At 44.1% G+C, this 17,782-nt stretch overlaps 1 protein-coding gene across 8 annotated transcripts in view; it reads left to right on the forward strand.

The window, feature by feature from the left end:
• Nucleotides 1–17,782, forward strand: part of ADGRB1 (adhesion G protein-coupled receptor B1) — a 281,945-nt gene that overhangs the window by 232,109 nt on the left and 32,054 nt on the right. For 6 of the 8 annotated variants that reach the window (XM_068933496.1, XM_068933499.1, XM_068933498.1 and 3 more), the window contains 3 exons: nt 4,973–5,039; nt 10,230–10,315; nt 16,034–16,132. In XM_068933496.1, the coding sequence (XP_068789597.1) occupies nt 4,973–5,039; nt 10,230–10,315; nt 16,034–16,132 (252 nt within the window). The remainder of the gene's footprint in view (nt 1–4,972; nt 5,040–10,229; nt 10,316–16,033; nt 16,133–17,782) is intronic. The other 2 variants (XM_068933500.1, XM_068933501.1) reach the window with 1 other exon arrangement.

The raw sequence follows: 17,782 nt of genomic DNA on the forward strand, positions 1-17,782 counted from the left end.
TCAACGACGTGCTCACAACGATGTCCACACGTGCGGATGGTGTGTCATGTCACAAACACATGCTCTGGTTCTGGTGCCATGGGAGCCTCCATCTGTGCTTCAGTGCTTTGACAAAATGGTGCTGAGCATCACCGTAAAGAGAGTTTACTCCAAAACTGGAATGAGTTAGACAGAGGGGCTAGAGTTAGTACCGTCTAAGCGTTAAAAGCAAATAAACACAAAAGAGACCTGGGTCTAAGCTTGTCCCAGGATGCTGATTTCTGACCACTGAAGAAGTGTGTGAGTTTGTTGCAAAGCCTGCTGGAGCCCAGAGCCCACTGAAACTTTGTCTCTAGTTAGTATGGCACACTATATTTCAAATGGGCAGTGGCAGACTTTCAAGGTGTGAATTTCCGTCTTGCAAAAGGAAAGAAAAGACATTAGCAACAACACATCCATCCCTGTGAGATGGTACCCTTCTCTTAGAGTCACATGGCTTTTGATAACTCATCCAGCATTTAATTTTATTCCATGCAGTTTCCTGTCCATGCATCTCCTTTATTTTTTCCCTTAAGTGCTAGGATAGAATGTATAGCCATAGCAGGGGATAAGAGCTGACCTGATAAACCCCAAGGGACTTAACAGTGTCTTTCAAAACTTTTTCCATCCCTTTAATTTCTGGATCCTAACAGTAATGCATTAGCACCCGTTGGTTTTCTCCCAGAGACAGACATTAGGCTAAAGCAGCGTTCTGATGCGTAGCTGAGCATGGGATGTGGCACTCAGCAGCAGCTTTTTTCTCACCCCACTCTCGGTGATAAGAAAAGTGTGACATCCATCTATGGGGCATAGCTATTGGAGGACTTTGGGGAAGGCTGCAACTGCTGAAGACGTTGCCACACTTTTCTTGGAGTTGCAGGCTCCCAGGGCAGAGGTGCTGGAAGGGCTAGTGTGTGAAATGCATACTGTGTCTCGGTGTTGTATGGCCTGAAACTATTCATCTGCAGTGAAAGCCAAGCTGGCAAACTGCAGTGGAGCAGGTTAAGGGAGGGACCTGCAACAGGGGAAGAAAGTTGCAACCAGTTCAATGTAGGAAGAGTTTCAACTCTGACAGGTAGCCTTCCTGGCCACCTTTCTCCCGCTTTCGGTTTGTACAAAGCCTCATGGACAAAGTTATTCTAAGCTGGTGAAACACAACTGAACTGCAGTGTGGAGGCCTGTCCCAGCGAGACGTGGAAGCAGTCTAAGACTTGACCAGCTCTCCCAGCTGTAACACAAAGAAGTCAGAGACTGTCCCAAGCATGGCAAGGCTGGAGGTATAGCTGGACAGGGCCACCAAGTCCTAAGAAGACATGGGAGAAAGAGATTCAAATTAAAAATTAAATACTGCAGAGTTTGGACTGTGTCCCCATTGTCTTCTGAACGGCCGTTCCCCAGCAGCCATTCAGGCAGGGACCTTTACTGCTCAGGACACTTCTGAAGTGCTTTGAACTCTCCATGTATGGTTGATGGAGGAAGATGGGAGATTCTTCCTTTTTCATGTCTGGACAGCATTTGAAAGGAGATTTTGCAGTTGTTTGGAGAGCTGCTAGGGGAAGGTACAGGCTGTCCTTCAGGTCTCGAAGGGAGTCTTTAAAGGTAGCGGAGGTCTACAGGACCTCACACCCTTGTGTTAGACTGAATGCTTGAATAGTGACTGTTGTAGCCAGTACTCCAGGGATTAACTCTAGCTGATACTCAAGGGACTGGACCGTTGAAGCTTGACAAAGTGCATCCTAAAGCTTGAAGTAAACAACTGAGGTTGTGTTACTGGTAGCTGGGAATTCATCCCCTTCCCCATGAGAGAGCCTGTAAAAAGAGTTGTCTTAGAGCAATGCCAGGCCACAGCAAATTCCCTAAAGATATCCCGGTAGTCTCTTTAGCCTTCTGATGTTCCTCAGTGCTTAGAGGGGACAGAGGTCATTGTCTTATCTGAGTCATTGTGTCAGGGCTTCTGTCACTCACAGGTATCTCAGCAGCTGTTCCATTAATCTGTAAATTAATCCTGGTGGGACAGCCCTGAGCCCCAGCTGTGGACTTTGTCATGGGAATATGTTGACTGTTGCACTGGGGGAGTTTAATTTTGCACACGACTGTGGTGAGAGCTGTTGCCAGCTACCTAGCAGAGCTGTACTTTGTGGGGAAGGCAAGACGGGCTTGGTGGAAGTCAGCTTTTTGCAAGGCTAGACCAAAAGGCCTCCATTTCACCTCAGGGCCATGGGAGACACAGAAAAGGATCAGTCGTGTTGTTAAGAGGTCTTTGGTGTTGAATGTAAGAGCTGCTGACACTGTTTGGAGGTGGTAGTCTAGAACTGCTGAGCATTGCTAAACAACTCACTTTCCTTCCAGTGGTAGCTGCATTTAAGAGATCTACAAAGAGATCCCTTTGCAAGTACTGGGGAATCTCTTAGTAAAATGCAAATATTTTTATGCCTCGTAGACATGAGGCTAAAAGCATCTACACTTTACTAATATGTTGCTGGAGTTTGCTGCCCGTTCCCCTTCTCAGATATCACTTCACACTTTCTCTTTCCTTGCTGTCAGCCACCACCTCTGACAGCTTTGTAAGGAAGTGCTTTGATTAAGCTCTGTAATACACAGGTCAGGCAGTCAGAAAGGATGAAGGCCAGTGCTTGGTGATGTGTGAATTTCCCTTCAGAAAGCCTGACGCTCCGAGGGGGAGAGGGGCTGCTGGGGAGCTAACGGGGACGAAAGCCCTTGTCATTCTGAATCCTCATTGCTAATTGAGTACAGGATGCAAAGCTGTCAGCTCCATCATTCGAAGATAGTCCTCTTTCTGTGCTGCAGCAGTGGGTGGTTAAACAGATCACTGCGTTCCCCTCGCTCTCAGAAGTTGTTCTTCGATTCAACCTGTCATTTTGCTCAGTGGTTGAAAGAGACCCTGGGAAAACTGGTCTCAAAATGAGGGTTGAATGTAGGACTAAAAAGTTTGGGGAAGGATTGGAATTTGGGAACTTCTCTTATTCGCCCTGCTCTTTCCTTGCATTTAGAAAGACTCTCAGTTATTGCAGCCCTCCAAAGCATCATTCTTATTCCCTCCCTCCCCCAACTGCTTATTTGTTTTATTATTACAGCTGCTCAAACAGTTTCTGATGGAGCAACTTGCTATCAGAAGAAAATCAGAACAGATTAAATTAACACGTTGCAGCTATAATTTAGAAATAAACAAGATGAAGGCCATGGAGAAAAACAGGATGTCCTGTTTTCAGTTTTCAATTTCAAATATTTTCTTTCCTCCCCAAATGTTCTGTGTTTTGGGGTGAAAAATAACATTTTTTACAAGTCAGAATTGATACAAAAGCATTTGAGGCTGATCAACAGAAGTGAATTGTTTCCGAGAAGGTTTTGTTTCCTGGGAGACTCTGAAAGGCAGTGTTTGGTTTCAGAATGAAAACATATTGCTGAGAGTACTGGCACATAAATTAATTACTGCAGGGTTAGCAGGGTTAAGGGCTTTGAGAAAGTCCTCATTCCATTGTGGTTGCCTGCTCTTATCCTGTGGTAAATGCATGGCAGTTTACTATGGAAACAGGATTACTCAATCTCACATTTTCTCCAGGGTACTGCGATGTCAAAGCATGTGCACTGGAACTTTCTGTGGAGTTGCGACGTGCTGTGAATTCACATCCTCACTTGCCTCGAAGTATCTAATTTATGTGCCCGTGCTCTCAGTTGCTGGATTCCTCATGAAATGGAAATTTCAACTTCAGCACTGCTGTAATTCTTCACGATTGTCCTTATGGTCAAACCTAAAAATTCCAGTTGACTATTCAGACATCCCTTGGTACTCAGCTCTGAAGATGGGAGCTGGGTGACATTTCTCTTACCTTTCTGTGCTTGTTTTTTTTTTTCTTTTTTTTACGGTTGTCTGTATGGAGATGTTAGTGTGAAGTAAGTTTGCACGTGAATGGACAGTGCAGTAGGAACTGCATGGGGACACCTAGAGGATAGTCATACTGTTTACATGAGAAGTGGGTTTCATCTCCCCTGTGCTGTCTCCATCGGAGCTGGGTGCCCAGATAGTTGTTTGGATAGTGAAGATTTGGTCAAAACAAGCAACAGAGTTCAGGGTGTGATTCATCTGACTGAATGCAGATGCCTCATCCTGGACTCTGCTGACTGGATCTCCACTGACTAGAAATGTCACTAGAAATGTCACCTAGGGTGAGTGGTTCAGTGAGAGGCACCGACATGGTCGACATCAATATTTAGTCAGAGCAGTCCCACCTCAGGCTGCGTAGGCACATACTTAAACTGTAATTCAGGCTTTCAGAGTTTAGGAGGCAAAATTTCCCACGTAGTCAATGGAGAAAGGAGAAGACCTTTTCAGGTTACGTGTTGTGAAGGAGAAGCAATAAGCTGGTTCCAGGAGAAATACCACACACCTCATGTTCAGCTCATTCCTTAAGAGCATCCACGTTGAGAATACTGTGAATTCCCCCTTCGCTGTTGTGTTGCATTGCCCCACATCAGCAAGCCGAAAGGAAGTAGCTAGAGACAGAGTAAAAATGCACTTCAGTCCTGGATCTAAGACCCAGACAGGCTAACTGATTAGCAAGTGAACAAGGGAGAATTTCCACTGTTTTTACTCTTTTTTTCTGAGCGAATAGGACAAGAGCATGGTCTTACCTTCAAACTAACGTAACTATTTCCAGGACCTGGTCTGAAGCAGAGCATCATCATGAATTTTGCATGTATTCCATTGTAAACAATCGAACTCTGCTCTGCAGACAGACCCCCAGACAACTAAGTCTGTGCATAACTTCTGGAGGAACAGAGAGCAAAATTTGCTTGCTGTAAGGTGTGAAACTGTTTTTTGCCATGGGGTATCAACTCCCAAGATGAACTCCACAAAAGGAAGAAACAAAACATATGCCTGTTTGTTGGTGATGCTAGCCACTGGGTAACTTTCTTTTCCCTCTTCATTTTCCAGCTGCTGGCTTTCATTAGAGGGAGGTCTTCTCTACGCCTTCGTGGGACCTGCGGCTGCTGTTGTTTTGGTATTTGAGCTTGGCTGAAAGCATTTTTTCTTTTTATCGTATAGGACTTCCCTTGTTCTTTCAATCCGAGAATGTCCCTCTCTATTTCCACTCATTCTTTTAATAATCTTCCCCTTCAGGAGAAAAGAGGAAAGTGTTAGAAGCCAGCAAGGTACTCCTTTGGAATAGGTTTGATTCTGAAATATAATATGCCTCAGCTCTCAGCCTTCCACCTCTGTGCTCTCTGGGGTGCCCTAGACGTCTGGTTAATGCTTTACCTTGTTTTTGCCCTGTCTGGGTGGAAATGCACAATGATGGTGGAAAACTCTGACATTAACTCCTTCAAAAACTGCTATTCCTGGTTGATCTCAGACCAAGCTGTACCTCCGCAGCCAGCCTTTATTCCCAGATGGTGAGTGCATGTGAGAAGCTTTCTGTTTTGCGGGTGAAATGAAGCTCTTCAAATCAGTGCTGAAGCAGTCTTGTATGGCTTTAAACAAATCCCGTTTGCTTCTAGCTCAAAGAGACAGCATGGTTAAGGTGGACATTCCCAAACTCTGTCTCACCAGTTCATGGTGTGGGTGTGCTTGATGGGAGTCTATTCTCCTGTCCCCTCTCCCTTGGCTGCAACACAGCACCAAAGCCTGTCTCTGCAAGTTATTACCTGGGTTGGAGGTGTCTCTAAGGTGATGACATACCTTTCATGAAGCTTTCCTGCTGTTGAAGCTTCACTGACCATGAGAAATCTTGACAGTCAGACAGGGTTCAAGGAATTTGGAAACTGCTGATCCTCTAGGAAATCCCTCCTTCAGCAATTTCAGACAAGTTTAATGCGGTGTTCTAGCCCCCAAGCGTAAGTGACAGTGTGCACTTCCTTTCCAGCCCAGTGTTTTGCCCTGTGAAGGAGCTGTATGTCCTGTAAGGCCTGTAAGGCTCAGGTGCCCTGGAGAGTCTCACAGGCAGGGAGTTGTTGACACTTGAGTTCTCTTTTTTTTTTCCACATCAAGCTTTTGTTTCATGCAGTGCCTGGGGAGATAACTGCCCTGCAGCAGTAGCAGAAGTACAAGAGAGTAACTACACTAGAGCTCTTGCTACCTGTATTCCCTCTGCTGTCACAGCACATCAAGCTGTCTTGGTGCCATCGTTTCATCATGATGGCAAAGACACAACTGAGCCCTTGCCCCTCCTCTGTAATAAAGCAAGATTGCATCGGTTGGGGTCTTTCTTTAGCGTAGGGCTACAACACACGGCTGAGTCTTTGGATAGCAGTCAGCGAAGGGTAGGGATAAGCAGACATTCATGCCACCCGGTTGTTAGGTCTTTGTAGGCACATGATAGTTGAATTTCTCTCAATAAAGTTGCTGATGGGGTCAGACTCTTTTTTTTTTTATAGCCGGAATAGCTGTCATCAGCATTACATGGCTTCGTGCATTCAGCTCAACCAGCTCTTCACCCCAGTAGCATTATAACTGATAGGTATGGCTCAGTGGCTTGAATGTTCAATAGACAGCGGTGATTAGGAAGAATTGAACTCTGGCAGTGCCCAAAGAAAGGGAAGTCAGTCTCCCACCTCAAGCCATTTTGCTTTTGTTGTGCTTGTGTTGTGTTGTGTTGAGCTTTCCTCAGCTCTTTAAAGTGTGAGAAAAAAACATGAACTTTCTTCCGTTTTACTGTCTGTTTTTATTCAGTGTCTAAGCTGGAAATGGTGATGTCCTTCCAGAGAGATCGACACCTGCAAATGGTGGTTCATCCAGCTGGTCTTAGGAAGGAGTGAGTCATCTCTGGAGGTCTCTTCACTGCCTAGAGAGCGCCAACATATCTAGTTTAGACTATCTGATTCATAGGTGGCTGAAGTGAGAAGAGAATGATGCCCAAGAGATGGCAGGAGGCAGTGTATACCTTGAGGAGCTTGGAGAAGGGGAGAAAGAAGCAGCATTGAACACCTTTTTAGAAATGGAAACCTGGGAAACAGAGAAGCTCAGTAATTTGCCCAAGTTCACACAGTAACTTTGTAGCAGAGCCAGGAGTTGAACACATGATTCTCAAGCATGCACCGTCCACAGGATCACTCATTTCTCTGTTCTGTGCATGCTTTACCTTGATTTCAGCTTGACCATGGTAGTGGTGGAGAGACACCCCATCTGGCTCAACATGAGGACAGTGAGGCTCTTGCAGGGCTGTTCTGAGTGAATGCAGCTGTACTGCTCTCAGGGCAAGCTTGCTCCGAAGGCAGTGCAGTGGCAGTTATGCTGGGAGACAAAAAAAGTAAGGTGGCGTCTAGTTCTGTATGTGAGCTATGAAGCTCTTTGTCACCCTAGCTCTAAAGAGTGATATGTAGACATCCAAGAGACTTTACAGGGTGCTGGCTTGATTCCAGCCAGGCTTACTGCCTGTACCTTAACCCTGGCCAGCTGAGGCTTGTGCTGACTCCTCCCAAGCCATTCAAGCATCCCTGTACTGCAGTTCTCTTGTGAACGTGCTTTTTCCATTGCCTGGAGTAACCTTCTCCTTCCATGCCCTCCCTCATTTTTCTCAGCATCGGAAAATGATCCTTGGTTTGGGGAGTATCTTCACTCAAACTGATATTCTTAAGATGGTTCCCCTGCAACTCCACTGGTATGTGCAACTTGCACTCACTCCAGGAACACTGAATGACTGCACAGATCTGACCTTTAGCCTTAAAAATCCTGCCAAACCGCAGTGCTGAGTTGTTGCAAGCAGTTTTATTCACCTAACTCCAGTGAAGTAGCCTGCTGATTTCTCATTGAGCTGAGGCTGAAGGCAATGGGTTTCTGCAGGGAAAGGCATGGTTAAGTCAGGACAGAGTCATCTGTCATAATGCACTAGTTATCTCAAGGACTGGATCTCAGACTTGTGCCTTTGCTTCTGGATAGCATCCCAGAGATAAGGAAGTAAAGCTGCACTGCATGCTGTTAAAAATGTCTGTGTTTAGCTATGTTTAGAAGCATGTCCATGCTGTATCCCTGTCCTCATTTGTAAAGAAGCAGAGCCAGGATCACAGCAGGATATTGATCATGATGACCAATGTATCGGATGAAGTAGCTTTTATTTATTGAAATAGTTGCAGAGCTGCAATTGATTGCATGGGTATTTTTGAAGATGAATGGATAGAAGTGATTGCCCAGAACTTCTTAGCCTCTAGTCCTTGCTAAAATGTCCTTGACTGGCTAAATGCAAAAAAAGACCAGACAGAGTTCCTCTGGTCCTCTTTCCATCACAGATGTTTGGTGTACTCAGGGAGAACTTAGGTGATAATCAGCCCTGAGACAGTGAAGTAGCAAGAGAAAGAAGGTTAGGGTGCGAATTTTCTTGCTCTCTTTGGGTGAATAAAAAGAGAGATTCAAAACAACCTACCACTGCTTCTTGCTGCTCCTTGCCATGACAGCAGAGGCCAAGCTGTGTTTGTGCCTAACTAATGTGCGTGTTTATAACTGCTAGCTAGGAACTGCAGCAAGCCCTTCCTCAAGCCCCTCTGTCCTCCTTACACTTCACACTGACTTGGAGGCCCTCACCGTTCTTCATGTTCCCTCCTGTAAATGAACAAGGATACAGCCTGTTGTGCCAAATCTTGGGAATGATCCAACCTACCACGCTTTAGCCTCATCTTTGCTACTATCTTGCTGCACCTTAAAGAAAGGTATCGCTTGTATTCACCAGCCTCCCAGCATGGTGAAGAAAAGTCACCGAATTCAAGCACGGCCTGTCTCCAAGCATACAACCAGTGTTGATTTCCTGCTGATCCTTGGCTATATTACTGTATCCAGCTTGCCAGCATTACTTCTATAAAACAATAACATGATATACTCTATAATTGGATTTGCAGCTGTGGAAAGTAGTCCAGTGACCCAGCAACTGATGCGAAAGAAAATAACTGCTATTTGGGAGTTCTTCCATTTATTCCCGGCTGTGGACTCCCCATTGGTCAGCTGGGTCATGTCCTGCGGAAACCAGCAGTGCAAACTCAGAAAGCCTTCCCAGTCTTACAGTTGATGTAGGCAGTTAGATGGAGGCTTAGTGCGAGCAAATATTTCCCTACCCTGGAAATGGGTGTTATGCTGGTTCTCTCTTAGGAACATCTTTAAGAGCCTGTTAAACTCACTAAGGCTCTCGGCCGACGTGTAATGTTGTGCCTATCCGAATTTGGCCTTACACATTTCGTTGCAAGCCCCACATGCAGAACAACATCTGGTACTCATTCTACCAACATCAGATGTTTCATTGACAACAGAACGAGGAGAGTGTCACTTTTTTCCACCATCACGGTGCTGTGCCCCTGTGAATGGAGTGGTGCTCTTGTATTACGAGTGTGTTCATGTTTAGAGCTTGCTGAGGCTTGGATGGGGTTTGTAAAACAGATGCAGCTGGTGACAGTGATCCACCGGATGCTTTCAAGAAGAAACAGTGAGACCTCATTTCTGCACAGCCTGCATTTCCCTGTGAATATTTATACCTTACTGATACACATGTCTATGCTCTCACCGTAACAGATCAGGCCAAAGGATTGCATGCAGTTGCCCTGTCCGCTAATTTCTTGAAAGTGGCTAGATGGCTAGTCTATGTCCTATGCCATCGACAATATCTCTCAAGACGTCACAGCATAGCAGTTGATGTTTCTACTTGCTCTGACACCCCCCTGCCTCTGGTTTTGTGAGCAGTGGTGGTTGTTCACTGGCCAGGAAGGATGGCAAGTAGACTGCATTACACGGCCCCATCCTGTTACTGCTGCTGCTTTGTCACTGGAGATTTCAAGAGGCACTTTTAAAACTAGCCCTTGTCACCCCAGTGCTCTCCCCCATATTGACCACCTTCTATTTGTATACCTGAAGATCATCCTGAAAAATTGTTCTTATGCCTTGAGTTTGCCTTGCTAGAACTCAGGCATGCATTGGGCAAAACAAATTAGGCCTCAAGAGGTCTTGCAACAAATGGAGCAGTTTGCAGGCTTGTCCTGGCTCACAGAGACCCCTCCCATCTGCTGTCAGCTGCATTCTGTTTTCCTGAACTCACTGGTGCATGATCAGGGGAGGTGGGACAGGGTGGAAAGAGGACAGAAGGATGATGGCCTGCTGAGGTGTGGCCTTGCTTCTGGAGAAACCGAAGGGTGCAACTTGCCAAAATGGGTTTATTCTTCTGTGCTATTGATGACTTGAACCACTTGAGAACAAAACTGTATTGTTTCTCTTTCAACAGGTGAACATGGTTATTGGCATTCTGGTTTTTAACAAACTTGTATCCAAAGATGGAATAACAGATAAGAAACTGAAGGAACGGGCAGGGTATGCCTTATCAATACATCTAAGTAAAGAATGAAAACAAGCAAAAAGGTTGTGATCAATAACCAGGCAAGGAATCCAAAGAAAGATTGGAGACAATTAAAAAAAACCCTACATTTAAATTAAACAGAGCAAAACAAAAAAAAACACTCGGTATAATCTCTGTGGTCTGTCATTCAGTGCAACAGAGACAAAAGCCCCGAGAAGCAGCACTGTGTTTTTGTTAAGAAGGAGGGTTAGAAGTTCAGCTCTTTGTTGAAATGGCTTCAGCCCAGACTGATACATCCTCATAAAGATGAGGGGGAGCAAATTGACTGTTCACAGCAAGTCCTAGAGACAACAGCCGCATCAGAGAGGAACATTGCCATTGCAGTGTGTGGCACGTGGCATGTGCTGTGTGACAGGGAAGTCACATCTAAAGACGGGCAGGTCGCTGAGAGGGACAGCAAAGGTATGAAATGCCTTGCAGAAAAAAGTTTTGGGAGGTTCGGATTAGTGGATGGGTAGATGAGTATAGAGGAAGATTGGTAGGTAGAGAAAGACCTCTCTTCTATTAGAAAAATTTCTGATGTTGTTTATCTTTTCCACAACCGCAACCCTAGCCACCACCCTCAAAGCCCTGCGTGTGCATGGTTTTCTTTCTTTGTAGTATAAATTGAAACAGCCTTTATAAGCAGCGATCTCACTGGGGGAGTAGACAGCAAGGCCTTAACTACCGCACAGAGCCTAGCACCATACTCTGCTGACAAGGGCTGTTTTGTCGCTGGCTCCAGCAGGATGAGAATTCCCTTCATCTTTGTTTCTATAAACGAGGCTGCAGCCTGCTCAGACTTTATCCCTGGGCTATGCCATGCTTCAAGCAAAGACAGAAATGGCACACTGACGCTTTAAGTCAAATCAAAGCAGGGGAAATGCCTGGCTGCTGACGCTGATGATACATTATATTCCACTCTCCTACCTGGGTTGCTGTTGCAGTCAGAGAAGCTAGCTCCTTACCTGCTTTTAAAAAAGATTACTTGTTTAGCTGATGGTATTGGCCTTCCTTGGCTTGCTTGTCAGTTGACGGCATTTGATTTATCACTGCGGATAATGATCGTACTTTTGAAGGAAAAAGTTGTTTGCAAAGAGAGAACAAGGAGAGCAAGAAATATTCTGGTGCCTCCATATTATGTCTGCAGACCCAGCCTAAAACCTTAGGAGGAGGATCGGCCTGTTCATGAAGAAGATGCAGGTTTGTAAGTGCAGGAAGCATAGATACCTGCTGTATTGTGTACTGCACTCCAGGGATTGTCCTAGCTTGCGTGCTGTCCTCCAGAGAGGACAAGGGACTGTAATCCACTGTGGTCCTGCAGGAGTCTTTGGCCCTAAGATGTCTCAGAGGGTTGCAGTAAAAAATACAGTCAAGGTTAAATGTTCCTTTCGGTGCACTGTTGAGAAGTGGTAGTGAAAGTAATTCTTCGCAGAGTGACGGCAGTGTAACTGAAGGCAGAAGCTAGCTCCTACCTAGCAAGAGAAGAAAGGGAGGAACCTGAGAAGGCTCACTGAGCAGCAGTGTTGAGGTGCCCTCTTGGCATAACTCCTCAGGGCAACAAAGTGAGGAATCTCGGTCACCCTTTCCAGGTCCGCAGCCTACGGCCACACGTTTTCACAACGCACTTTTTTATTCCTTGTTTTTGCTGAGATTGAAGGTGTTGCTTGGCCACAGATGCTGACGCTTGGCCACTCACAGCAAGTGCTGGAGATCCTTCTTTAGGGCTTGCGGATTCGGGTGCTTTTAGAGCAGCCGCAGCTTGTCCTTCTCTTACACCAAGACAAAACCAGAAGTCTGAGTGGTGCCATGGTAGTGATAATCAGAGGAGACTTGAGTTGGTGTGGATGAGCAGAGAAGTCTGTTGCTGCTGAGTTGGAAAGGCACCATGAAGAAGTGACCTTGGCGTGTTACCTAACACAGCTGCTAACGAGAGGGTGCTTTATTCTGGGTGATGCCTTCTTTACAAAGAGAGAACTCAAGAAAATACCCTAACCCCAGGCAGAGTCAATAGCAGGATAGTTATACTTGAAAGTAAACACTGAAGTAAATCATTTATTGGATTAGCAGAGAGCTGTTGTCTCTCAGTCTCTCCCTTTCCCTCTCTAAGCTAAACTGCACACAGAATATCCTTATTTAAAGCATGTCAGCTGGTTATTGATCATATTCATAGTTATACTTTGAAAGCAAAACCTGTAAAACAAAAAAAAAATCCTTTTTCTGATGTTCTTTGTTTTTTCTTTCTTTTCTCTTTTTTCCCCCCTCTTTCATGTCCGTGTGTGTGTGTGCAGTACTTTTGAGCCTTCTCTGTGCTAAATGATTTTGCTGATTTTGTTCTCCTTTCAAAGTGCACCCACTGAGAATGCTGAAATGCTTTTGAGAGCTCTGGTACCCTTTCCCTTTAGCTAGCCGCATCTGGCCTGGGCTTGGGAACCGTGTTGGAGGGCAGATCTGAAGATAATTGGAATGAGTAACTGCCTCAGAGATACTTGGATCTGAGGAGATGGTATAAAGAAACATTGTGTTTCCTTTAGCGGAGGCAAGAAGTATGGTTCAGTGTTGCAAAAACGAGAAGAAAAAAACAAACAAGCAAACAAAAAGTAGAGAAAAGAGCTATTTGTCACCGAGAGAAGCCCAGCACACATACTGCAGCATAGATCGGTTGACAGAAACAAATCAGTGTTAACCAACACTTACCACAAAATAATACCTGAAACACAGTAGGTCTTGCCCTATACTTAACAGAGAAAATAGCTCTGATTTTGATGTCATATCTGTCAGAAAATGTTGACTTTCTAATGGCAATGACTTTATACATATACCGTAAAACCAGGCCTTAGAAAGACGGGTGTGGTTATACTGAAAACCGGATCAACACACAAAACTGCCCTGAATCCTGTCCGCGAACAAACCATGTACTAAAGCTCGGGAGAAAATCGTGCAACTGGCTTCCGGCAGATACTTGCTTGGAATTGTTAGTCAGTTCCCCACGGCTAATCTGCCTCCTTTTGCGGTCAGCTGCACAGAGAGCGTTCGAGCTTTATTGACGTGAGTGCTACTAAAAGCAAATGTTTTAATGTCGTACGCAGGAGCCTTTAAAATTAATTTTAAATTTATTCAGTGGGCATTTATTCCAGAAGCGTTTGTGTGCTCACGCAGCCAGGGAACAAGAATGAGACTATAGGGTATATTCACAAAGGCTAATTTTAGCCTGCTGAGTTTAATCTCCCTGGGCTTCCTCTGTAGCCACTGGAGAGAGACAGGAGCTAGTTTAGTTGTTCCAAGTTACCCCTTAGAGGAACTTTACTTTTTTCCTCTCTCCATTGATTATAGAGAGGCCTGGAGAATATTTATCCCAATGCCTTGCGTGAAGTACTCTCTATGTAACTGTCCTGGTGGGGTGTAACAGAGCTGGATTGTCAGTGCATAGAGAAAAAGTAATTGGAAAGATAATGACTACATTAAAATAGGGACAGATTCGTACTGCCTTTCATCTGAGAGTGTTTCATTTTGGAAGCAGTGATCCTGCTCGCTGGGCCATGCATGGTATAAAGCACTATTCAACAAAGGGGAGCAAAATCCAGGCTCCAATGAACACTCCAGATGAGTCCATGAGCTGCTTGTGGATATTTAGAAAGCAGAAGAAGAAGCTAAATTAAATGAATGCATTGTTCACTGTGATTATTTCATTAGCTACCATTTCATACATACATGCACCAATATAAACCTGCTACAAGAATTTAGTGTATTAACAACCCCTTGTCCCTAACAAGAAGACATTAGATTATAAATGCATTCACATCTATGCTTACTGCTTACAGCTTTCTGCATAAATACACCCAAAAGCAGTTACAGTTGTGTGTTGTAGTGGTCTTTTGACCAGTTTTTTTGTGATTCAGTGTCATTCATGTTTTTTCTGGTATAGTTTTCCATCAAATTCCTTGAATCAGTCTACTTTCTTTTTGCTGCCTATCTCTGCCTCTCTCTGTCTCTCTGCTTATCTGTTCTTTGTGGCTCATAGGTCTGGGGATGGACCATCTTTTTTAATGGTCATGCACTTAATGCCTCTCAAGACCCACTTTATCTTTGATTCAGCCATTGTTCTCACTGGATTTAGACCATTCTTCCTCAAAGATATGCATCTATTGGCACAGGAGCTAATTTTCTCTGTGTCTCAAGGCTGCAAGTTACTGTGGATGCCTTAGCTACGAGTCGTTATTCTGGGAGGAAGATTACTTATGTCACCGTAACTGATTAAAAGACCAATCAATAGCTACTTAAAAGTAAGCTCACATGATCAGTAGGACCACCAATAATGCTGTGGTAGTGTTCATAGATAGGGATGTCCTTTTTGCAGTTTAGACTGAACACAACCGTAAAAGTTAGGAAACAATCTGTCAAGTTTTCTAGTCTCTCTCCCAGGCAAGGTAGGGCTGTAAAAGCCCTACATTTGATACTTGCAAACATCATCTCTCAACAGCTGCACTGCCATTACCTAGGAATAACAGACCTGCTGTCCCTTGCCAATGATGTTTGTAATGCCATCTCTGATATCTGGCTCTTTATGTAAACCTGTAGGACATTTTGCTGACTCCTACCCATTTCCTAGACCTAATCTGATGTGGAAGCCATGTATCTGTGCTTACTAGGCAGTACATGCAAATTAATAACTTTGGGGAAGAAACAGGGCCAATGTCAAGGTAATGTGGCCTCTAGGCTCCTGCGTTAGAGCTGGCTTGTCGGTTGGGTGGGTTTCTACGTAGTGGTACGTGTCAGCTTCTAACGAATCAAGTGGGCATGCCCTTTACTGGGTCCCCAAAGTCCCAACCCACAATGGCCTGTCTCTGTAATTGATCCCATCCTGAAAAAGAGGAGTGACCTATGCGAGCAAGCCTCAGGGTTAATCCCAGAGATCTTATGAGCTCCAAAACAAGGTTCTCCACAAACCTGAGAGAAGCTATCACTCAGATGTATTCAGCCCATTCACCTCCCTTCAGGACAGTCCAACAAAACACCTGAGCTCATGCTTAAATTCAAGGGCATAGCCCTGTTTGTATTTGCTTGATCACAAGTTAAGTCACCAAAGAGTGGCCCATTTCCTGTTGTTGTCAGCTGCGGAGTGGGTTTCCCCACCAGAATGAACATTAACACGCAAGGGCCAATGGAGAAGATGTTACGTATCCCTTGCATTGCTTTAGGAAACAAACTAAGCAGACACAGTCCCCACAGCCCTACTTCTTGCCTTCTACTGTACGTCCCTGCCACCTTTGTTTTTTCAGAGCAAAAAGGCCAGAAGGGAAAAGAGCAATTTCTCAAAAACAAGCCAAAAGAAGGCGGTGGAGACTGGGAGAGCAGTACTGGTTTCTCTTCCATGGGTGCCAGTGAGAGACACCCTAAATCTGGCAAAACCTTCACCAACACAGTTCCAGCCACTCCAGCGGCACCAATACATCTCTGAATCTCACATTTTCCCATTTCCTGCATCTGGAATGATACAGATGAGAGAATTTTACTCCTACCTGTCTTTCATTTCTCTTTTCAAACTGGGTATGGTTGGTTGGTTCCCTTTCTTCATTCTTTCTTCCTTTCTTTCGTTCTGTCTTTCTTTCGGCTTCTCTTTCCCTTTCCTTTCTACGTTTGTGTTCATGAGCAAAGTGTTTTGTTTTGTTTCAGTCTTTTGATTTTAATTGCAGTCAGATGGCAGTGCCCCTTTACGGCATGACGCTCAAATGTTCCAAGTGTGGAGTAGTTTCTTCTGCAGAAGTTTCGGCCACAGCCACCAGTAACGCCATGTTAGTTCCTCTAATTTCAACTTCTTTTCTTTCTTTCTTTCTCACTTTTTTTTTTTTTTTGATTTCCCTCTTTCATTCCCCTCCTTTGACAACCCCTGTTTGTTTTCTCTCCCCATGTCCCTGCCGACGTCCCCACATCCCCACCTCTCCCTGACCTCATTCTGTGGGCCATGAGTAGTGTAGGGTTTCTGAAACACCCCTGGAACAAAAGTTGACGGGCTGGATCCTGCAAAGCACTTTAAAATATGTCTACGTTTAAGCATGTGAGCAGCCCACATTGTGGGAACACAATGGGACTGTTCATTTGCTTAAATTTGGGTATATGCTTAATGCCCTGATTCAATTCAGTTGTTGGAGTTACAGACTTACAGGTGTGGTTCCCATTGATTTCGGTGGTAGAATATTATGGCATCAAGCTCCAGTTTAGCTGAACACTTAAGCATGGGTTTGAGTCCTTGACTCCAATGAGACTGCAGAGGATTGAGTATGATTTTAGTAAGTTAGGGACTCACCCGTACATATTTTCTTCTTATGCAGGGCTACAGTTAGGTTCAATACCTCATAGGGCTGTAGTTCAGATTTGATAAGTGTTAACGGACCTCTAAAAGCACTTGCAGTGAGATCTCAAAATCTGAAAGCATTTCATAGCTCTGAGTTTCAAAAGTCAAATGTTGTTAGATCTCTTCTTAGATGCAACTGGAGTTAGTAAAAAAATTTGAATTGTGAAAATGTCAGAGCTTTGTTCTCCTGGAATAATTGTTGCTATTTATATTGTTGGCCTTCTTCCCAAAGTTTAATGTAAGAGGAGGAACAGGAAAGGGAAAGTTTATCTTTCTTCCTTCCTCTTGTGAAATTTTATAATTTATATCATTTCTAGGTGATTCCGTATTTTGTTTTCAATGTCTAAACAAATATGCAATATATAAAATGTGAGAAGGAAACAGTCTCAGAGTTAGACATTTGCAGTTTGTAAAACTCCTACCTTTGATCAATCTAACAAAAAATGAACAGTTGAGAGCCAAAATTCAGAATGTAGAAGTATAAAAGGAAATCAAAACACAGTTTTTTTCCCTTATTTTTTTTTTTTGAAAACTGAACCATATCTAGAAAATCAAAAATACATTAGGAAAAATGTATATTTCTGAAAAATGACCAATTGTCAGTAGAAAAAGAAAACATTTGATCACCTTTATTAAGAGTTAAGATTTTCTATGAGATGCAAAAGGTAAACATAATCTCATTTCTGTTTCACTGCTGAACTTTTTATTTACCTTTTGCAGCAGTGTCCAGCTGCGGTGGTGAAATGGAATTGGTCCAGATCACATACCGCGAGGCTGGAATTAGCAGGTCACTGCGTTTCTGTTTTCCATGTCTGCAGAGGAATGTTTAAACCAGCAGAAGCCTCACTATTAATAAAGCAGACGAAAGCATTCAGTTCATAGTAAATTCCTTTAAAAAGGAAGACGATGTCAAAACCTTCTTATATATTATTTGACATTGGCCTGTCATAAATCACATACTCTGATTCATCTTCAAATCTGAAAAGAAGGAATTTGAAATACCAATCTCATGCTATTCTAATTTAATTGGCTTGATAGAGATTGGCGACTTTTGTTTCCCAGAAGATAGATACCTTAAATGATTAATGCC

Source organism: Struthio camelus, chromosome 2 (genome assembly GCF_040807025.1).
Source record: "Struthio camelus isolate bStrCam1 chromosome 2, bStrCam1.hap1, whole genome shotgun sequence".
Classification (NCBI taxonomy): domain Eukaryota; kingdom Metazoa; phylum Chordata; class Aves; order Struthioniformes; family Struthionidae; genus Struthio; species Struthio camelus.